Below are 24,383 nucleotides of genomic sequence, written 5' to 3' on the forward strand. Positions count from 1 at the left end.
TAGAATTGTTCCAGAGCTTTATATCCCACTGAGTTTAAAAGCAAGGTGTGCTGCGTCAACCTCTAAACCCTCATGATTATGCATCATCTCATTAACTGTTAAAAGCATTTTATAAACTGGAGAATTTAAAAGTAACCTTGGTGAGAATTAATATTCTCAAAGCTAGATTTCAGTATCAAGAAAAAAAAAATAAGTATTTAGTTTAGTAAAATGAGCATAGTCCTGTATATACCAAGCTGAACTACACACGACTGAGATGCACTCAAAACAATATATATATAAAATAAAAACAGAAATTAAAATTGACAGATGCAAATATTGAAAAATAATAAATAACTTTAACAGAGCAGAAAATTTCATCAAAAGAGTATTTTTTGTTTTTCTCCATTACAATGGGAAAAAAAAGGTTTGCCTGTATGATGATGTAAAATAGCTTCTAGTTTACGAATTTGTGTTTCATTGCGCTATTGCTCCTCAACAAATGTAAATCTTCATCAGTTCTCAGTGTGTGTTTTTTGCTCGGCGTGTAATAGTATGGTGTTTAATTTTAACAAGGCAAAGAGCGTGGACTCACTAGGTGGGACATGGCTGTCATGGTAGCACCCATGCCTCACCTAGTTTAACCCCCTTAAATTACAAGAAATGATAGGTCCATAGCCCCAGATTGCCCATTTGTGCCCGAATATAACCCTCGCTCCTTTAAACTTGGGAGCTCATACTTTAATAGTGATCCCCTGTAAAACCACAAGCTAGATGAAGTATAGAAGCTACTTATAACTAAGTGCATTTAGAGCTTAATGAACATCAAATGTTTCTTTTTTTTAATTTTAATAAACAAGTGGTTTCTTGTGCTTCCAGATTTTAACCACAATTATTTCTCTCCTGCCTGCATGGAGGAGAGCAATCCGACAGTGGAATTTCCCTTCTGGCTCAGTAACTCCAGTATCAACGAATCTCAAGGGGAGGTTACTCTGTCCACTCCATGTAAGCGAGAGAACAGTCTGCTCTTCCTGCTCCTCATGTTTGGTACTGTGTGGCTCGCGGTTTCTCTTTATAATTTCAATAAAACGTAAGTATTCTTATTCACACAACGAAAATATTATTTCATATATATATATATATATATATATATATATATATATATATATATATATATATATATATATATATATATATATACAGTCAAACCACGCCAAAGCGAATCCGAGATATTACTATCCCCTGGCTAAAGCGAACCTTTTAAATGGTCCCAACTGAAGCCCTATATCGTTAATTCGTTTTCAAACGCTGGTACCGATCACTAAATGCTTGAGAATAGGCTATAACGGTCCAAAAATTTCTAAACCTTCACAACTTTTCATAGCACTTGTTCCGTCTATGTTCCGTACCAATTTTCCGAAGATCCCATAATTTATTTCATTTATTATTCATCTAATAATATTGTGAACTTCACACTGAACATGGCTAAATTAGGCACGCGAAAATCTTTTTCTGTTGGGGATTAAGTTAAATTTATTCTGAAACCGGAAATTAGCCTTATTCTCAATTTGCAAGGAATTTTTCCTTTCTAAATTTACTGTAGCCTTTATCTGGCAGAGTTGTAACTCGAAGGCAGCTGTCAGTGTTCTGAAGGGCTTTTTCACGACAGAAACTAGATTCAACATGTTGCAGATTTGTTTACAATAGCTGACCGAAAAATCAACGAAATGTACATATAACTCCAAAGCTTGTAACCAAAAAGATTTCTTCTCATACTTTTGAATAAATAAAGATGAATGTTTATAGTTTGTTATAGAGTGCAATAGTTAATACCAATATTTTACTCAGTTATATCCTAATCACTAACAGAAATATCGCAATAAAGACATAAGAATCTTAGCAAGTTTATACCATTTTTTTTTTTTTTTTTTTGAAAAATCAGATGCAGTGAACACTCGGTTATAGTGATCTCCTATGCCATTTCGTTGAGGGTTCGTTACAGCGGGATTCATCTGTATTATATATATATATATATATATATATATATATATATTGCTCATCCATTTTCCATTTGCACAAATGTTTTTTGGAACATTTTTACGCATGTATTTGCACTTTATTCGTGGAATTTTAAATTTTAGCTTTTGTTTTTTGTCTGTACATTCCGATATAAAGAGCAATTATGTATCATAATATGAAGTATAAACTTTTTAAGGAATTTTCTTTTATGCAAAAAATAATGATTTGTACGTGTTGCAGGCGTGACCATACAATCACGCCCGCAGCAGGTACAAATCATGATTTTTCAAATACAAAATTTTATTTCCGAAAGTTGATATCAATTGAAAGTTCATATTATGATACATAATGGTTCTTTATATTCGAATATATCACACTTAAAAGCCAAAATTAAAATTCTGGGAGTAAAGTGCAAATATATGCGCAAAAATATGACATCCTTACAAATGGATTGAGCATAATATTGCAATTGTTGTTAGTTTTATATTATCTTCATTATTATTAATTTTTCATTCTGCTATGTAGTATACGTTACAGCTGTTTTGCTTTATTATTTCTAATTGTAATTCGCAGCCCCGATGCTCATCGAGCATAGTTCAGTTATGTCAGTGACACATCACTTTACTGACCGTTTGACGTTTTAACATCAAATTTCATCACAGTTGACATGTCCTAAAGCAAAAATATGATCTTCTTACTGCAACTAAAATTAGTAAACATTTTTATTGATTTTTGCTCAAATTTCTGATTCTATACTTCTCACAGAAGATATAATTTAATTTGAAGAAAAAATTATGTCTGCAATATCCATTGGGATTTGTCACTTTTGGCAGGTATTACATTTCGCTCTGAAAAAAAAAGTGCAAAACAAAGAGTCCTAGTGTGTAAGTTGACACATGTCCGCCTCGTCTCTTTCCAGATCGAAGGTGTGCTGTTTTAGTATAGATATTAGGGGATAGGGGTGAGAAAGCTGCAAGTGTGATCCACTTGCACTTATAATTCAAACATGAAACGAATGAAAATTCTCAAATGGAAAGTCTAAGAAGTACAAAAGAGGCGATTTTGAAAGCTCTAAGATTACTTAACTCACCTTTTGTGGTTTGTGCATCAAATTTCCTCACAGTTGAAATCTTGGAATGAAAAAATATCTGCTACTAAATTTACTGCAACTAATTTTTACTGCAGAAGCCAAGTGGCTCAGTGGCCACAGGCCAGAGGTTCTATTCCTGGGTCGGTCATGGTTGGCTCAGCCGTTCATCCCTTCAGTGGGTTGATAAAATGAGTACCAAGCGTACTTGGGAACCAAACATTGGTGGTTCCGCGTTAGGATGACCATTTAACCGGAACATCTGCCTTGCACCCCAGAGCCCCTGGTCAGGAAAACTGAGTTGAGCAGTAGGCCTTAGCCCTCACGGGCTGCAGTGCCACAGGGTTTGGTTTGGTTAATTTTTACTGCAACTAAAATAAATAAGCATTTTAGCGTTTTTGCTCAAAATTTTGAAACACGAGAGAGTGGAACTCTGACAAATTTTGTCTAATTCACAGGATGATACAGTAGTTGAAGCACCAAACATCACTTGCAAAGTTCTACTGGGGGGGGGGGGGGGGGGGGGGAGCTCTTCATAAGCAGTGTGGAAACCATGTTTTTTCTGTCCGGTGTTTGAATTTGCCTACGAGAAACTTCCATTACAGGCCAGTCACAAACCAAAAAATCCCCGTACAAAATATTTTCCATAAAACACACATTTAAGAATACCTTTCAGAGTAAGAATAACAGTTTTGAAAAACAGCTCCATTACAGTTAGAACAAAATAAATCCCCCTCCATCCAATGAAAAACAGAATTCATAACAGAAGGAAACCCTAGAACACGTGCAGGGTACTGCTCTCACTTTTGACGAAACTTTCTTTTCAGTTGCAGATGCAACTTAATTTTTTCATTTTTTAAGTTTTTTAATCACATTTGCTCTTTGAGCTCATGTAAAGAAACATCGAACTGGACACCCTTAAATGAGCAGTCTTATTTCGTTCGTAATTTATTATCTAATTTCCTGGTGAAGTGCAAGGATCGTGCCCTTTTAACAGAAATCTTATTCGAAATATATTTTGAGGAGGGACTTTCACGATTTTGTCACGTCTGTTAAAGTGAACAATAAAATATTTTTAAAAATATGTCTTCATTTTTAGAAATCTCACTCTAATTGAAGGGCTCGGGGTAAGAATGTGATATGCCACACGATGTGAATTTTCAGTAGATCATTTCCAACTTATAAAAATTATTTGTAGAATTTTTCAAAAAGGTATTATACATTCTCTATTCTACAATACTAAAACCAGATAAGTTTTTCTCCAAATGACATAATCCATGGTCATGTTTATTTCAATTTAAGTTATGAAAAACAAAAATTTTGATCCAAAAGTCACTCCTTGTGGCTTGTCACATTTCTGCCTCGAGCCCTTCAACTTCAAGAGAGGGTGAGATTTACTGACCCATTTTTTTTCCTCTAATGATAACCCTACCGCAAGCTATACATATGACATTCATTTCCCGCATTCCGTAGTTTCAAAACAATTAACTATGATTTTAAAGTGCGTTAATATCATCGGTCTTAAGCAGTCGTCGGAAAACTAAATTTTTTGTTGTGAACTACAATTACTTTTAGTTAACCTCAACTACTTTTTTTTTTTTAATGTATCAGCTACAAACTACTTCCGAAATGTAGCCGCTATTTCGCTTCTTTTAGGGGATGAATTTTTCTAGAGTGTACAATTTACACTCATTTTTCAAACCAACGAGCTGATGTGTGCATCACATGACTTCAATTTAATGTCATTTACTCCAATTTAATGTCATTTCCCCATTATTGGCAATTTTAATGTGATTCAATTGTTTACTCTCTAAATATCACAAACAGTGGACAAATTGAAGCCAAATTTTAAAAAAAACCATCGCCAAATTTGTCGCCAAGTTGGCGACAAAACTTGGCGACCAAAAGACTGGCGATATGTCGCCAAGTGTCTGACAAATTATAACACCACTTGAGTTTACATTGAAATTAACAATGATTTCCCCCAAAAAAGGGGCAAAAGACCCCCTTAGGAACATCCGAATGCAACCAAAAGAGAAGGTGCACAACTAGGCCCCACTAGGAGTCTACGTACCAAATTTCAACTTTCTAGGACATACCGTTTTTGAGTTATGCGAGATACATACACACATACGCACATACATACGTGCATACAGACGTCACGAGAAAATTCGTTGTAATCAACTCGGGGGTGGTCAAAATGGATATTTCGGGTTACCTGTAGGTTTTTGGGCATATATCCACAAGTGGTCGGGTCGAAAAAAAAGCTCAACATTCATTCGGGGTAGAGAAAAATGGAAATTAAGGCCAATTTTTGAGTGAAATTTTTTTCGCGAATACAATACTTCCGTTTTTGTAAAAGGAAGTAAAAAGAATGAGAAACAAAACAGGCTGAAGATTGAAAGAAGAGAATCACAAAGATAGAGTTTAGAATAATAAATTATATAGCTCATTCAAACGAGATATTTTAAAGAATTTTAAGTGCAAGTTCTTTGGAGTCAATCTGTCGTAGTTCAAAAAGTGCTTGACATTTATCAAATATTTATGATTTTGTTAAATATTTAAAGTTATTTTATTTCCTCTAGAAATAAATGTACTGCATTGAGAGTTACAGAGCAAGATTTTTTCCTTTTCATTGAAATGACACGCATATATTTTATTGATTTAGAATTTTAGATTATAAGCGTATATTCACATTCTCATTTGAGTATATGACCAAAACAAAATGAAAAGTTAACTATTATCCATAAGTAATAGCAATTTACAATAAAAAAAGTCTTTTTTACACTTTCTGTGATGGGAATAAATCATTGTTATTAACAATCATTTTAAACCATAAAGAAAATTAAAAATATAAATAGGGCTGAAAATAAGACTGTAATAATTTGTTGGACGTTTGTAATTAATGGATAAGGTCCAATGAATGTCCATCTTAAAAATAATCGGTACAGATATTTGGAAATGTAAATAGAAGCCAGTTATAATTTGATTCTAATTTTACGTAGACAACCATACTTATATAAAATTGATTACAAGATTTAAAAAAAAACTTTTAAACAGAAGAAAATAACTAAAACTTAAGAGAAGGGTCCAGGCTTAGAGAACACACCTTTTCCTGTGCCACTAATGAGATGAAATAAAAATATATTTTCCAGCTTACCGAACAATTTCAGTAACTTACAAATATTGAAAAACTCCAGTGGCGCACCAACGGAGGGGGCTGAGGGGCTTGAGCCCCTCCCAGAGATAAGATGAAATTCAGATTTGGCCATAATCTTCTTGACCAGACCAAAACGAAGGCCTACATTTGCGTCGTTTGTCCTTTAATATTTTGGGAATTTTACAAAATATTTGAAAATTACTCTTCTTAAAATACGGCTAACGTAAAACTCTTTTCCCGATAATCGACTTTTCTCTCCACAGAGGAGTCGGCATCTTTCTTTAAAAAGAAAGTACTTGTTGCAGCTTTCTTTATTCAATGCTTTTTTCTTAATTTGAGCATAATTAAGTTGGTGTGTGTCCTTTATAATTTACAAATTTAAACTGATTTTGAGGTTCGATAGATAGAGAGAGAACGCACTGAGAACAGGAGCACGCAATTTCATTCTTCCCTGAAATTTTATAAAGTTGACATATAATTAAAATGAAAACTGCAATAAAATTTTACTGATACGAAATTTAAAAAAAGAATCTACATAAATCTGGGAATAGTTGAGAAAACACTGATTTTGCCTGTGAAAAATGTCTAGTCCCTCCCAGGAAAAAATCTTGAGTGCGCCACTGAAAAACTCAATCCAAATTATATTAATATATCATCAATCAATCGCTAAATAAGTAAAGCAAAAAAAAGATAAATAAAAAAATGTATACCAACCGGTATTATTAATTATTATTATAAACACATAAACGATTCGAAATATAAAACGTTTGAAACCCAAAGCTTTTCACTTGGCAGGAGGAGGTAATATGCGACGGAAAATTTCTGTTTTCGCTTGCTTCTTTATTAAACTACTCTATCTTGTTAAACACCGCTATATGAACCACACGAAAAATATCTAAAATTTCATATGATTTAAGGCTCAATAAACATCTCGAATCAAACGTAGCTTGATTTATTTATTTTTTTAAAATATTTATTAGGTTAGGAGATATGGTATGATCCCAAAATGGGAGACTTGGCGTTTAATGGGGATAACATACATATCCTTACCAATATGTTGATACCTGAATAATTTCTGGCTAAATCCAGTCAAAAAACTATGAAATCATTTTCGTGTAATTAATAAAGATAGTTATTGGTACTTTAAGTACATATTTAACGTATTCAAGCTTTAATATACAGGACTTGTAAGTTTTCATTCTTGTTTCATTCCTTTTTCCTATACATTTCTGTATGAAACGGATCTTTTCTCGCACAATTCAATACCTCTAAGCGAAAAGCCTGAGAATTGCCAAATATAACAAAAGAAGTCGCAGGTTCCTTCAATGAACCATGTCGGGGATCGAGCAAGGGTAAATGACAATGACGCTAATCACTATACTCGTATAACATGGAACTCGGATATATTTGTGCAGCCTAACTGTGTATCCCCCCCCCCCCCCCACACAGGCGTTTTTTTTTCTTTTTTTTGCAATTTACATTTTGGTTGCTTCACAACATGTTTAATGAAATAATTTATATCATCAAAATGTTTTTAAAGATAAATGGCTGCTGGCTTTCTGTTCGGGGTATTAGCAACGGTTTTAGTTTCTTCGATTTCGCCCAACAAATTACAACTAATTGCAGAAACACAAAGTGAGACATTTATTGCATTATGTGTAGTTTAAGCCTTTTCCATTAAAGCTTTCTTTCTCAAATTTCCGACCAGAATCTGGCGGTTTACAAACAAGTTATGCTGCACTTATCTCATTATAATACGCTAGCATATATTATTTCCATATTGTTTAAAGCTTGTTGCAAAATCTAAAATTATAACGGCATTTTTGATTTCAAAAAAATGTGAAGAAATTTCTCTATTGAAATATAATCTCCCTTACTGAACGCTTCCGGCTAAAACTTTATTGCAGGGCTTCCCAAACTGTGGTCTGTGGTCCACGAACTCCTTGAGGGTCCGCCGATACTTAGTAGGAGGTCCGCGGCAAATTTCGAAAAAAAAAAGATAAATGACTTAAATTTTTTCTTTTGAAAAACTAGAATTTTCATCATCGAAGTAAGGAGTTGTCTTTCGAACCCTAACTCCTGGATATCTCAAGGTACAATTTTGCAAGTTCATGCATAAGTGTCGAACCGTTTTCTGCTTCGACAAAACCTTGCTCTGTGTCGTCATGTGAATATAAATGTTTAACAGATATAACTTCAAACTGCACCTTGAAATCTGCCTTCTCGACTAAAAAAGAAACAAATGCCTTGGCGATTAGTTCCTTTAGATCAATATTACAGGGCCGGCCAAAAAATCTTTGCATTTGGTCGGCCATTAAAAACTTTACATGTAAACTTCTTGTCATGATTTTACTTGGCATGCTCCGTAGTGATTTAACCGAATACCGAATATTCGGCCTAAGTTGTGACCGAATATGACCTGGCTTGCGTACTATTAATTCTGCTTGCCTTGACTTCTTCTGCTAATCAGAACAGGCCAAGTCTCCCATTTCGATACTTTTGTAAATAAACACTAAAAAACTCTTTTAAATTATTTTTCTTGATCCCTGTCTGATATGACTTGAAAAAAGATCTATTGTGCTTCATATTCCATGTTTCTAATTTCCTGCAATTGAACTGATTATTTTTAAGGATTTTTTCTCTTCGTAATAAACGAAAAAAAGGATTTTTCGTTAAATTAAGAAAAATAAATAAATACTTTACATTACAAACTTTTCGGGAAAATTACCAATAAAGTTAGGTTTTCTGTTATTCAATTTATAAGCATTTCAAAATGAATCTCTAATTATTTGATGAGGAAAACAATTTTAATCAAAGGTTCCCAAATGGGAGACTTTGCGCCTAATGGGCTATAGTAAATAGTAGATGCCAGCCAGGGTAGTTCAATAAGATCATCTATAGTAATGTTTTTTCCATATTTTATGAAAATAAAAACAATTATCATCGCATTCAAATCTAAAACGCTCATCTATGGAACATTCTCTGCCGACTTAATAAAGTCCTTTTGATGTCAGAAAACATGAACATGCCATTTAACTGACTTGTTTATTGCTTGTGCATATTCTTTTCTTTCTAAGGCATATGCTATTCAATAAGAATATTTACAAAATATGAAACTCGGTTATCAATTATTTGTGCCAAACAAATATATGGCATCAAACAGATCGAACAGAAACGGGATTAGACTATCAGATGGGTCAGATCAGCTCGTATTTTTCATTTATCAATCTTAGTCTTTCATTTATCAATCATTACCTTTTTTTTATATAAATTTTTTAACAGAACACTGTGAAGCGGACCTATGTGACCCGAGGATGGGGTGCGTTGGTCCGCTTTTCGAAAACAACTTCTATAACAATTTAATGGTAAATATTAGGGTTTTCAATTCCGATCCCGAATTCCGCATGATCCCGCATAGAATTTCGCGGGATTGAGACTTAAATACAGCAGGATTTCTAATCAAAACCTTTAACTTGCTAAAACGTCACACTATTTTTCTCCGAATAAGAAAGGAATGAAAAGTCTGGCATAATTTGTGCTCTGTAACCTGTAGAAAGTGCCTACCGATGCCTTTGTCACCTTGTAAATGTAGGTGGTGCCTTGAAAACTATGTAGGCTGAATTGAGTGAGCAATCCTCAAAATTCGGCACTACTCTAAAAAATGAGAAGGAAACTTGGATGAAACATACAGGAAAACTCGTGCAGTATGTGAAGCTGCTTAAGTGTTTGATTGTTGCTTTAAAGTGAGAGGTAGAATTAGCGAAGCTATCCGAAAACTTTTAATGAGATGGCGACTTGGTGAAACCATTCAGCGTTCACCCCTGCTGTAACGAATCAACTGCATTGATACAATGACCAACGCTAATGAAGCAACGTGGGTATTCTCAATACAACTTAAATTGGATACAGGAATACACAAATCAAATAAGCATCGTTTTTTGTCCGAAATTCTCAGTTTTTGAACAAAACCAAAGTAGACCCCCATAAGGAAAGAAAAATGTGCTTTAGAAGGTGATGATGCTTAGAGGATACTTTGCTAACTGTTCGGAATTTATTTAATCTCAGTAAAACCAACTGCAGTGGAGCCACAGCACGCGTTTTCATCAAGCACTTTTTTTTTTTTTTTTGCGCAAAAATCCTTTCCCATCCCATACGAGCAATGCACTTTCTTAGGGCACACTTTTGCGTTCCAAACGATAGTTGCGAATTGGGATGTGACTTTGTAGTACTCTACAGTTGGTGTACGAAATTCAAGAAAACTACTAATTCAAGTAACAAAAGGAGTCCTTCCTAAAAAGCACAACTTTTTCTATTTGACATTAAAATTTAACTTTAAGAAGAAAAAGGTCGATTTCTCAGGATCTCGCGGGATTAGCTCCTTGCAATTCCGAAATCCCGCGGGACTGAGTTAGGCGCGGAATTGGAAACTCTAGTAAGTATTATCCCATATTGTAATTAACTTATGTTTTTATTAGCTTAGCATGAAAAAAAATTAAAGATCAATTAAACATATAAAACTGTTGATATGACCAACTACTACTACTCCATACTTCATTAATACCATTTAACAAATTAAGCGGCTGACTAATAAAAGTTACAAAGTACTGAAAAAATCAAAATAAAATTATGCTTCTGAAATTCAATATGTTCAACATAACTGTAAAATGTGATTTTATTGTAGGATTTGTAGGACTACATGTGCTATTCGTTGGGTCATAAATTAAACTAAAAAATATTAAAAGTATTACAATTATTGAGACCGGTCCAGCGTTTTGCCCCGCGGTTCAACGAGCCGCATCTCCGCCTACAGAAACAAGATTTTAGCACAATGGGAGTCAGTAGAATTATGAAAAGGAACTTTATTTCGTGAAACTCTTACTTAAGTATTGCTATTGTCGTTTTATTTGTTTCGTCATACGAAACATTTTAAATTCATGTATATAGAGTACATAGATGCTGTGGAATATGGAAATGGTTTGTCTAAATAGTCCGAACATTACGTTGCAAAAATAGTTTGATTCTGAAACTGCTCAGATGGAAACCGATTAAAAAAATTCATTTTCAAATAAGTTGAAAATAGTTTTATATGATAATTTGGCATATTTCCAATGCACTGTTGACGCATATATTAACTCTTCATTCCCGAAATTTTAAACTTTGGCTTTTAATTCGGATACATTCGAATAAGGAACCATTATGTAACATGAGTTATCAACTCTCTTTAAAAAAAAAATCATTTGAATTTGATTTTACAATGAATATGACTGTACCAAGTATATACTTTGAATAGACTAAAATTTGATATTGTTTCAAATGCCATGCTTGTGAACTGGATGCATATAAGGGCAGGATGCCAATCCAATTTTTCCGAGTGTAAAATATATTTACACTTTACTTCCGACTCCCGGGATTTTAAAACTTTGGCTTTTAATTGGAATATATTCGAATAAGGAATCGTTATGTACACTGGTGGACAAAACTAAGAGATAGAAGGCATTTTTCCAAACATCTCCAGAAATACTGCATAAAAATAAATGAAATTTGGTATGGATATAACTTATAGTATGGCAATAATGTGTGCAAAGCAAAACCTAAAGTGCCAATCATTGGCAAGAGTTATTGCCAATAGTCCAATGTGGACTGAACTTCATGATGAAAGGTGGCAATGAAAGTGAGGCTTGTATGCTGTGTCGCAGCTTCTAGTATGGTGTGTGGTCGCCTCTGACTAATAGATAGATAGCATGCGCAACGAGTATCCATGCTGTTAATAAGAGATATAAGGAGTGCTTGTGGAAGACTACTCTTCCACCAGCGCAGTTTTTAACACCAGAAGGGCTCTGTATGGGGGTTGGCGTATTCCAATAGTCCTCCCAAGAGCATCCCAAGCATGTTCAATGGGGTTAAGGTCAGGAGGTTTGGCTGGCAAATCCATTCGGTGAATATCTTCGCTTTCCAGATATTCTTCAACCAGGACAGCACTATGTGGTCGGGCAATGTCGTCCATAAAAACGAATTCAGGGCCAAGAGCACCCCTGAACAGACACACATAGGGTTGTAGGATCTCCTGCCTGTGCCTCTGGGCATTCATGAAACCAGTGTCAAACACATGGAGTGGTGTGCGGGTATCCTGCCCAAACCATCACTCCTCCACCAGCATAATGGTCCCTTTCCATGATGTTACTGGGATGGTACCGGATCCCAAGTACCCTCCATATGAATATTCGCCGAGAATAAGGTTGTAGGCTGAATCTGGACTCAGCTGTGATAAGAACATTAGCCCATTGGAGCTGTGTCTAGTGTTGGTGCTGTCTGCACCATTGTACACGCTCTCTTTTGTGAGAGGGAGTGAGTGAGTGGGGTTTAAATGGCGGCCATCCTGGCATACAACCCTCTTTCACCGAGCCTCCTGGCAACTGTCTTGAAACTAATGTTCCTGTGGCAGCAGCGAGGTCCTTAGACAGTTGTGTCGCTGTAGACGTCCTCTGGTGCTTGGCTGTAAATAACGAATACTGGTCTTTATTGGGCAATGTTGCTCTCGGACGACCTTGTCCTGGTCTACTGGACACTGCCCCACTGTTTTTAAACTGACTCCACAAATTCGAAACAATGTTTGGAGTTACACCCAACACCCCAGCAACCTGAGCTTCAGACTGCCCTGCCTCAAGTCTATCCACAACTATCCACCTCATATCTTCGTCTAAACGATGATATTCGCTCATTTCACCTAAAAATCAACAAAAAGCAACAAGAATATTTAAAAAAACACAAGACAAATTGCTACTGTGCTGTAGAGTGGAATGAGCTGAGCAGCTGGCTGCAGGACTTTTATAATTCCTGCTGCCTTAGCAACGCCCACAAGAATATGTAAACTCCTCCCAGCGACACCAGTGCCATAGTGCCGTTATATGGCAAAAACTGTCCGGGTTTTATGCGATATTTTCCGAAAAATGTGTGAAAAAAGCCTTCCATCTCTTAATTTTGTCCATCAGTGTATTGTAATATGAAGTATCAACTTTCCGAAAAAATCCCTTATATTTAAAAATTAATGATTTGTCCATGCGGCGGGCGTAACTATACGATCACGCCCGTAACACGTACGAATCATTACTTTTCAAATATATTTTTTTACGCATAGAAATGTCACTCCCCGCATGCAAATGGATTAGGCAAGTAGCTTTTCTCAATTTCACAAATATTCATCCATCTAATTTCCTCGATTCAGTTTAAATAAACTTTTGAACAAACACGAATTGCTTATTGTTTTCACTTGACCGTTAAATGATGTCCATCCTTTGATTTTATTTTTCTATGCTTATAATACATGCGTCTATGTGCCTTGGAATCGAATTACTTATAAACGATCATCTCGACTCTACACATTCCTTTTTGCGCAAAAAACAGTATCCAGCACACAACATCCAACATCCAGCACATAACATTCAGCATCCAGCTTCTGGCATTCGTTTGAATTTTGACTTCTTGAATTTAAATTATGGTTGCGATGAAAGCAATTAGTAGAAACAAGAAACCCAACGAGTAGGGTCCTATAGCAATTCGTGATTGGGAAAAACATAATTTGAATTCACGATCTCAAAATTCAAACTATTTTTTTTTCTTTCATTTCACTTGTTTTAATCTTCCTTTGAACTGTGTTACTGGTTTTCCATTGCCATGCGGTTTCGGTATTAGTATTAATATTCGCTTTATTTTTCAGGCCATACCTGCAGGCCAGTAAACGTGAAATTTTGGCCGATTACGCCTTGCCTGTAGCAGTTATCTCGATGAGCTTCCTAGGATCATTCGTTTTCAGGGACGTGGCGAGTGAGTACCTATTCAAATTGTCCATTTTAACTATCTTGAAACTACTAATAGAAAAACGAGCTGCTTCTTTTACTTAAATCTTATCTTTCAGAACACAACTTTTGATTTTGTGAAATGCTGATAATTTGTAAGCCTTTAATAAATGAAAGTAACAACTATTTTTTAATAATAATGTATTTTTATTCAAATCTCAGATTACGTTGAGTTACGTTGAGAACTGGAAGAGTTAAGTTAGGACACATGGGCGTGGCAACATGTTAACGTCAGACCTTGGCCCATTCTGGAGTGTTTGTACCATGAAAAACATTGATTAATGATAAAATTTGTTACATTACCTCTTATTCTGCAATGTTAATATTTTCGGAAATATTGATACAACTTTTAAAGAAATTCTTTGTGTTTCACCAATATTTCGCGAAATTACGCTGTACTGAGCTCCTTTTTAATCTGCGCTGTCTTCTACAGTTCATTGTATTTCCCCAAATTCCAGTGTCATTTTTCCTAAAGATTCAGAAGCTACAATTTCATTAATCTCCAAAAAAGGCTTAATTTATTAACGTTGTATAATTTATGACTGTTATAAAGTTCTTTGTTTCAAGAATGCAGGAGTGTCCACCCCCACTAAGGGCAAGGGCGCACCCCCTAAATATCACGATAACCCCCCCCCCCCCCCAAAGTAAGAGCTTCCTAAAAAGTGAAATTCCCCTCACCCCCCTCCTAAAAATTTCAATGGCACAGCCAGCGCCCATGCCCCCCCCCCCTCCCTCCTGGTGGGCACCTCTAAAGAATGTTCATTTCATCAACAAACGCCAAATACTTTAGATACCAAGGTAATGCCTACCTCCAGGGCCGTATGCAAGGGGGTGGTTTATAGAGGTTCAAACCTCCTCCGAAATTTTTCATCCAAAGAAATGCTTTCCATTATTAATTAATTTCATTTATTTACTTTATTTATTTATATTTTGGTGACAAAAATAATATCGTTATTGTTATTATTATTATTTCAATTTTATTTGTGAAATGAAATTAGTATGACTAAAAAATTGTACAAACTCATTGTGTGTTTATGGTAGTTATTGAGAAATTCATTAATTATGTAACAATATGGCGTTTTGTAAGAACATCCCCTCCCTCTATTTATACAAATACAAATACAAATACAAATGTGACGACCAGCAACAGGCACTGGGCCCAGCTAGGCTGGTCCTAGTCAATTAATTAGTCCCCAATGAAGATCAATGGCCCTCTTAAAGCTATCCACTCCCTTGCTCATTACCGCCTCTTCCGGTAAGCTATTCCAAGTGCCCACGACCCTGCTAAAGTAGTAGTTTTTCCTGATTTCCAAGTTAGCCTCAGATTTAAATAGCTTAAAACAATGACCCCTTGTCCTGCTTTCCCCCGCAAAAATTTAATCCGTTTACATCTTTCATTTTGATAAATTTAAATAACTGAATCATGTCCCCCTCTGACTCTCCTTTGCTCCAGGCTATACATGTTAAGCCTATTAAGTCTGGTATCATAATCTAAATCTGAGAGTCCCCTTACTAATTTAGTTACCCTTCTTTGAACCCTTTCCAATACAAAAATATCTTTCTTCAGATAAGGCGACCAAAAACTGAACAGCATGCTCCAAATGAGGTCTTACTAAACTCCTATATAAAGGCAGAAGAACTTTCTTAGATTTGTTTGAAATAGATCTATTGATGAACCCAAGCATTTTGTTGGCTTTGTTACTAGCAATACTGCACTGTTGACTAAACTTGAAGTCCTGATTTATAAAGACACCCAGATCCATAACATTATCTGCCTGATTTATGACTGAACCCTGTAAACGATATCTCATACGCTTATTTCCAAGACCTAAGTGTAGCACTTGACATTTCCCTACATTAACTGCCATACCCCATTTATCTGCCCACGTAGTAATATGATCTAAATCCTCTTGCAGCTGTTTTACTTGTTCTTCATTTTCGACAATCCCCATAACTTTTACATCGTCAGCAAAACAATTCATGCTTCCAGAAATATTTTCATTGATGTCATTCATAAATATAATAAACAAAAGAGGCCCTAAAACTGATCCCTGAGGAACCCCACTTAAAACATCACTCCAATTAGAATGATTTCCTCTCACAACTACTCTTTGCTTCCTACCAGTAAGCCAATTTCTAACCCAAAGTAAAGTTTTTCCTCCTATTCCAATGTCAGCTAACTTGCTGAGAAGAGCAACATGCGGTACCTTGTCAAAAGCTTTTTGAAAATCAATATAAACAACATCCACACATTTTTTGTTATCTAAAGCTGAGGTAACCTTGTCGTAGAAATGCAATAAATTAGTAGTACAGGATTTACCTTTCCTGAAACCATACTGCAAACTAGTCAACAGACTATTAGTCTCTAAGAACATCATGATCTTAATTTTGATCAAAGTTTCGAAAATCTTACAAATCACCGAAGTCAAACTTACAGGTCTATAATTCCCAGCAATACCTTTAGACCCCTTCTTGAAAAGTGGCGTTATGTTAGCCAGCTTCCAGTCCTCTGGCACCGTCCCCGAGTTATAAGAAGCATTGAAAATATTCAAAATAACATCCACTAATTCCTCTGCACATTCAACTAAAATTTTTGGATAAATATTATCTGGTCCCGGAGCTTTAGTTGCTTTAATCTTTTTCAAATGAAATAAAACCTCCTCCCTGGAAAATACAAAATCCTCAAGCTGTATAATAGCTTGTGTCTTGTTAGTGTCAACTGTTGAGATACAGTTATCGTTAAACACACTGGAAAAAAAGTTATTTAGAACATTTGCAATATCCCTATCGTTTTGGATTAAATTTCCATGCTCATCAACCAAAGGCCCAATTGGACTGTTTCGAGCTTTCCCGGAATTAGCGTAAGCAAAAAACCTCTTAGGGTTCCCATCAATGTCATCTGCCAGCCTTTGCTCCAATTCCCTTTTCTGAATCCGTACCAAATACTTAAAATTTCGCCTTGCCTTACCATACTGGAGCCTCTCCGCACTCTGACCAGTTTCTTTAAACTTACGAAAAGTGGCTTGCTTATAATTAAGAGCTTCTTTAGTCTCCCTGGAGAACCACATGGGCCAAATTTTGGTACTAACACCTTTTCTCCTAAATGGAACATAGTCCCCAACGGTTTTAGCAAGTTTATCCTTAAATTCCGTCCACTGCTGATCTACGTCGCTATTTTCCAACCCTGACGAAAAAACCTCTTTCAAGCTCTGCCTAAGTGCAACAAAATCGGTGTTTCTGAAATTGGGCACAAACCTAAAATTATCATCTTTGCACACTTCAAATTTAACCCGGAACCTAATGCTGTTATGATCACTATCTCCAATATGCTCCCCTACACTCAACCCCTGAACAAAACTACCTATGTCACAAAAAACTAGATCCAAAATGGCCTCCTCTCGAGTTCCCTGAGTTACAACTTGATCTAAGAAACAGTCACCAATTACTTTTAAAAATTCCTCTTCTTTGCCATTACCAGGATAAAAATTATTCCAATCAATACCCGGAAAATTGAAATCCCCCATTATGATAACGGATCCCTTACTAGACATGTCACTAATAATACGGTACATCTGTTCATCTTGTCCCTGGTTTGAATTAGGTGGCCTATAAATGTTTCCAAAGCGTAGCTTTATGCCCTTACTGCTCATCAACTCCAGCCAAACCATATCAATATCAGTAGGCTTATCATTTATGACCAATTCATTGCAAATAAAATTGTCTCTAACATAAAATAAAACCCCACCACCTCTTTTACCTACTCTATCCTGTCTGAATAAATTATACCCAGCAATATGTAATAACTCTGCATCAGATTCGGTAGCCCATGTCTCTGTAATTCCGATAACATCCAACTTCTCATCCATAACTATGCTTTTCAATTCATCCATCTTGTTCCTAATACTGCGAGCATTGGTATAGAAAACTTTAAGCATGCCTAAGTTGCTTTTATTTAACACCCTGAAATTTCCTAAATTACAATTGTTAGCATTACTACTCTTGTTTGTCACTTTATTTCCATTTCTAGCAATACCCAAAAACATTACATTCTCTCGATACCTGGTGCTTGAACCATGCCCCCCATTCCAACTTAGTTTTTTGACTCCAAAGCCCTTAAAATCAATCCACTAACCATTTTGACCCCTGTAGAGCTCAGATGCAGGCCATCCCTAGCAATCCAATCCCGTTTACAGTGACTCCATACATCAATGAACCTGATACTGCGCTTTTCGCAAATTGACTTCAGTAGCAAGTTCATACACCTCGCACGTTGATTTAGCCAGCTCCTATGCACTCCATACCTGGGAAGCAAACCAACCACTTGGACATTCGTCGAAAAGCTGGTTGCTTTATCCAACAGGGATTCCCATTCCCTAGAAAACTCCTCATTTTTACTGTGGCCTACATCATTTGTTCCCACCCACAAAGTAACCATGTCCTCCTTATTCAATACTCCCTTCTTTTCAGCAACCATATTAACGTCTTTTACCCGAGCCCCTGGTAAACAACACCTAGCCACCTTACGCTTTACTCTCCCAACTGTGTTACCCACCTCCCTTACCATAGAGTCCCCCAAAATTACACCCTTAGTTTCCCAATCTAACTCCTCATTTGAAACTTCCCCCTGAATCTCTGGAACATTTATACCCTCTACAACTGGCTTACACCCTAATGCTAACTGGGCTTCCAAAACTAGCATCTTAAGTCTTAAGTCTGAGAGTTCAGCACATTTAGTGCAAATATAATCCTCTTCAAAAACAGACTCATTTTCCCCCTTATACAGGCAGAACATATGACATAAATCACAAGAGATCCACCTGTCCCCCTTCCCACTCTTTACCTCTTTCATAATGCATATAACACCCATTTCTACTCAGTGAATATGTTCCAAAAGGCAAAACAGTAAGATAAAAATGCAAAAAAACACAGAATAAATACTAAAAACAGCAGTAAATAAACAGAGTTGCTACACCCAATAAAGCACACAAGATCAAAAACCAGGAGATCACCACATGTTAGGCTTAGCTCCAAAAAATGCAAAAACACTTCAAGAATACAATAACAGCAAAAATGAGCCCCCAAAACACAATAAAACTAAATTACATGATAAAGTGAAGTAAAAAAAACCTAAAACTAGACAGTAATAATGAAAAATTATAGTAAAAAAACACTTATCAAATTAGCAGCAAAAAACACTCCCTGCATCACAGGCGCCCTCTAGCGGCCGAATTGATCTATAATAGAGATAATCTATTGTTACAAAATCAAAAGAATACTCATGAAAACAAATTTGATAGAACATATAAATGTTTCAAAAAATGTGTTTGGTAAAACCCCCTCCGAAACAAAAATCTGGTTACGGCCCTACCTACCTCTATTCAAAAGTAATCAACTGTGAGTAAACAAAACAGTATCCAACATGTAAAAAAAAATACTTTTTTGTTTAATTTCTGTTTTTCTTTCTAGCCGACCAGTTCCGATATAATGTAAGTTTGCCTCTTGCTCGAGCCCCAGTTGAGGAGCTTCCTTGGACTGCTTCAATAGGAGCATTGGGCATGGGATTTGTCCTTTCGCTGCTATTTTTCATGGACCAGAATATTTCAGCTGCGATGGTGAACAATCCATGCAACAAGTAAGTCGAAAGATTACAGGCATGCAAAATCTGAACTTGACAACGGGATTTGAATTGTATTACAAAATTATTAATGTGCAAGTGACCGAGAACCTCAATAGAACTAAATATGTTGGAATATCTAACATATCAAAAGACTTGTTTTTCTCAAAAAGAGAATGGTATCAAACAGCACCTTCCTTGTTTCTTACGTTTTAGTGTTTTTTTTTCCCGTATTCGGGTTGCAGTTTTTTAAACTTTTTTAAATTTTAATTTTACTTGTAATGCGACAACAAAAAGACGAGTGATACAATAGCGTGAGTAATAACTACTTGATAATTAAACATTCCAGGACATTCATGATTTAAAAAAAAAAAAAGTCATGGAACTCCTGACACTTAACGACGTTCGACGACTGTCGAAACTTAAAAATACAAAATAAACTTGGTGTGTTTCTGCGCGTGTGTGGTGTGTGTTTAATTTTCATTTAAAACTGATTGTAGTTTCAAATATTAAAATTTTATAATTTGTAAATTCAAAATATCAGCTACAGTCTGGTTTTTACTTTTATCAGCAATCCGAGCATCAATTATATGCATTTTGGTACGGTCTAGTTCAGTTCGTGTGTATATTAAATATTGATGCAAATATAGGAAATACTTGAAATAAATTCTTATCTTGTGTTATTCAGTTTTCTATTCAATAAAAATAATAAACAGTACACATACTGAACTTTCCACGTAATCAATTTACTGTATTACCCCTTTTCAGCTGACATGCCGAAAAGAGCCGACATGCCGTGAGATTGACCAGCATGCCAAGAAATTCGAATTTTGAGGCATGCCCATATAATTCGGAGTTTATTTCGAGAAAAACAATCAGATTCAAGTCAAAAAGTTTTGACTTTTTAAAATTTTTTTCAAAAATGTTATTTTTTTTCTCCCTGATCATCATAATTATTATCATTATGTTACAAAACTGGTAATATTGGTTATGGTAACTAAAATAGGAAGTAAAAAACTTTGATTCGAATTTATTTAACTCTATTCTAATAATATAAAGCTGAAGAGTTTGTATGTTTGATTCGAATTAAAAAATTATTTTTGTGTTAAATAGTCCATTCATTGAGGAAGGCTATAGGCCATATAACATCAAGCTATGACTGATAGGAGTGGAGCAACAATAGCTTGAAATTAAATCAATAATGATCATGATGCATTTTTTGTTGCATCAATAACTCGAACTTTTTGTTGCCCGAATAGCTCAGTCGGTAAAGCGCTGGGCCAGCAACCCTAAGACCTAGTGTTTGAACCCGGCTGTGAGAGGGAAGATTTTCAGCGTTTATTACTCGGCTCATTTAAAAATCAATTAATTTATAAATCAAGGGTTTTTAATTAATTTTTTATTGACATTTTTATTTATTTATTCATTTCGATTTTCTTATTTAACGAAAAACATCAAATGCGGATAAAAGTGTGGAATTTTTTGCTATATATATATATATATATCTCATGGCGTGATTTACTTAAAATGGTTTTTTAATACAATGTTGTCTTATTAACTCGGGTGAAACCATGGGGCACAACTGAAAATAAATTAAATAAATTATCCATTGTTTCTCAGTATTATTACTGACCCAGGCAACGCTGGGTATGTTTGCTAGTATCTTATAAATACTGCATCAGTTGCAGTTTTATATCTCGTTGTGCTAAGATTGCAATCATTGAACATCGTTAAATTAAATTATCTACTTAAAAATTAAAAACTAATTGTAGATCTTTATCATCTACAAAGTTGATATTGAAATCCCCTCTCAAAATCATGGGCAAATCACCAGAGCTCTTCCCAATTTTATTTTGAAGTAATACAGAAGCGTCTTTAGAAAAAATAAATAAATTTTTATTAAAAAAACTCTAGTATTTCGTTTATAGACTTAGTCGGTGAAATATAAACAGCAACCGTTACAATTAGCTGATCATTAGCAGAGTAGCAACGACAAACACATGTATCACCGATATCAGAAACATTGTTGTTTTCCCCATCTCAGAAACTGCCCAAAGCGTTTAAAGAAGTTTTCACTTCAAAAATATAAAATAAATTTCATACTGTTTTCTTCTGGAGAAGAAATGCATTGACCCGGGTAAGGGTCGAACTCACGCTCACTCAGGACTCGGATTATGAGACTCATGTGCTGTTGACAGTGCTACTGAGGTCCGCAGTTCCAATCGAAAGCAACGTATTAAAGGAACTGAAGGAAGCCGCGCATGAGCTGTATTTCAAATGTCGGTGAGGTGAGGTGACGGTGTCGTGAAATGGATGGTTTTTTCCCGCCTCAAAAATGCTTAAAGTGCCTAAAGAAGTTTTCACTTCAACAATTGCTCAGTATACGGAATAGGACAATATAAATCACCTTCTTTATCCGCTCGTATCTCCTCCTGCGAGATACAGCATAGGCGTAGTTAATACTAGGTTGTTCCAAAAGTTCGTAAACACTTGATAAAAATGAAATTTTTAGCATTTTGGAAACTTTTTTTTTTTTTTAATTACTTGGCAAGTAAAATTCCAATTTTTTGCAAGTGAGAACTTTTAGGACACCCTTAGTATGAGTATGTGTGAAATGTAAGCTTAGTACTCAAGGTGAAAGTTTATAAGAAAATGAGATGAGAGAGAGGTGTGTGAATGTGTTTAGTGTTGATAAGATACATCTAATCTTGCTGTACATAATTTTAAAAAAATATATTCTGCTATATATTAACTGATTAATGTATATATTTGAAAAACAAATGTTGGTTAAATCATCAAATAAATAAGTTTATTTAAAACCTTCTCTAAAACAAAAAGGAGAGGAATGAAATTGGTTCGTTGTTTACAAGGTAAAATCGATTCCTCCTATAGTTGAAGCCAGTTAAAATGTAGACTATGTTACCCAAGTCATAATGACGAATCGATTGACACTTTATTCAATACAATACCTTATTCCTTTAGCCCTTACTTTTGGCGCTGCCGTAGTCGGGTAAAAATACAGAGCCAACAAGCAAGAGACTGATTTATTTGAGAATACAGAAAAAGTATTTTCAACTGCAGGAAATTTATGAACTGAAATGAGGTTCAGACTTACTGATAACTCAACACATACATTGTGTTTCTTACTATTTAATGATTTGATTATTATAAAAGTTATTCTCCATTTTATATTAGTTTGCAATTAGAGATGAAAACAGTCGGGAATTAAAACGGAAAATTTCGGAAAAAAAAACGTTTTTTTTCGAAGGGTTTATTTCCGCTCCGAAAAAATTGAAAAAATGAATTTTTTCATTTTTTCATGAAGTTTTAATTGAAATTTTCAGCAGAAAGTGATTAGAAATTTCTCATACTTAAAATCTGATGCAATTTCTTCCCCCTACTTCCTCCTTGAATGTTAAAATACTGTCTAACTTTGATAATGCAAGTTGTTGTATGATAATATAGTTTGCATATAGATTAAAAAACATTTAATACTTTTTGCAACAAAAATTAAATCAATATTCTTAGTGAAGAATTTATTTTCCTTCTTCATAAAACAAACAAGCATGACTTTAATCACAGAACTATGTTTCTGCTGACTGTGCGAACCAAATGTACAGGGTGCGAGAAATGAAAAACTCGGGCAAGCAATTTTCCCTGTAACTTTATTAAAAATAAGTAAATTAACAAAGCACAAAAAATAATAATATGAGAAGACCGTTAGCCATCAATAAATTAATTGGTTTCAAACTGGACCCCTTTTTAAATAATACGGAGTTGCAACTTCTTATTGAAATTTTCATTCAAGTGCCACAAGTCCTTTAATCAATTCTATTAAGCAATTTCCCTTTAAGCAATTGGTTTAGAGAGCAAGGGCGTATATAAGGGAGGGGTTGAGGGGGCCCGAGCCCCCTCCAAATTCTGGAAAAAAATTAACTAAAAGTATTTATTATTTGGTTTCAGTTTGCTCGCAGATAATTTACAAACTTTAGGCTACAAAAAAAAAAAGTAATAATAACAAATGAATAAATGAATGAAAAAAATAATAATTGTGCTAATAATACTTATAATACGTTTGATCAGGGATTTCCAAACTGGGTGCCGCAGGAAGAGGTGAGGGGTGCCGCGAAGTGTCAATGGAAACAATAATATGTATGTAAAACTAGACTGGATGCCGTGAGAAAATTCTAATTCTTCAAAAGGCGCCGCGATAAAGTTTGGGAACCCTGCCTTAGAAGGCACCAGGCAATGGTGTGGTGTTCAGAAGGGGTCAGGGGTTCCGTACCCCTTATTCAACAGGGTTCGTACGCTCCTTCAAAACTCCTCCAATACTCCTTCATTCAGGAGATTTTACTAAAGGGCCCTTCAAACTCCTTCATTTTGGTTTCAACTCCCTCAAAACTCCTTCTTTTTTAGTTCGAGACTATATAATTTTCCTCTATGACAGTGACTTAAAATACTTCAATCGACAACTTAACATCGTCACAAGGGCAAAGGTACATTTTCGATTTTGATGTACTAATTTCGTATATTTATTTATTTTATTTTTATATAAAGATGTGATTTACGAATTGAGCATAGGAGTCGTAAAAGTTGAAGGTGAAAATATTATTAGATGACTAAGACATTTCATAAGTGAAGTAAAACATGCTTAAATTGTGCTTAGCTATT

The 24,383-nt window shown here is 35.1% G+C and overlaps 1 protein-coding gene across 1 annotated transcript in view; it reads left to right on the forward strand.

The window, feature by feature from the left end:
* LOC129219366 (solute carrier family 4 member 11-like) overlaps positions 1-24,383 on the forward strand; it is a 718,088-nt gene that overhangs the window by 668,112 nt on the left and 25,593 nt on the right. Inside the window, exons 14-16 of the mRNA XM_054853742.1 lie at positions 859-1,069; positions 13,960-14,066; positions 19,565-19,730. Of these exons, the coding sequence (XP_054709717.1) occupies positions 859-1,069; positions 13,960-14,066; positions 19,565-19,730 (484 nt within the window). The remainder of the gene's footprint in view (positions 1-858; positions 1,070-13,959; positions 14,067-19,564; positions 19,731-24,383) is intronic.

This window comes from Uloborus diversus, chromosome 3 (assembly GCF_026930045.1).
Source record: "Uloborus diversus isolate 005 chromosome 3, Udiv.v.3.1, whole genome shotgun sequence".
NCBI classification, from domain to species: Eukaryota; Metazoa; Arthropoda; class Arachnida; order Araneae; family Uloboridae; genus Uloborus; species Uloborus diversus.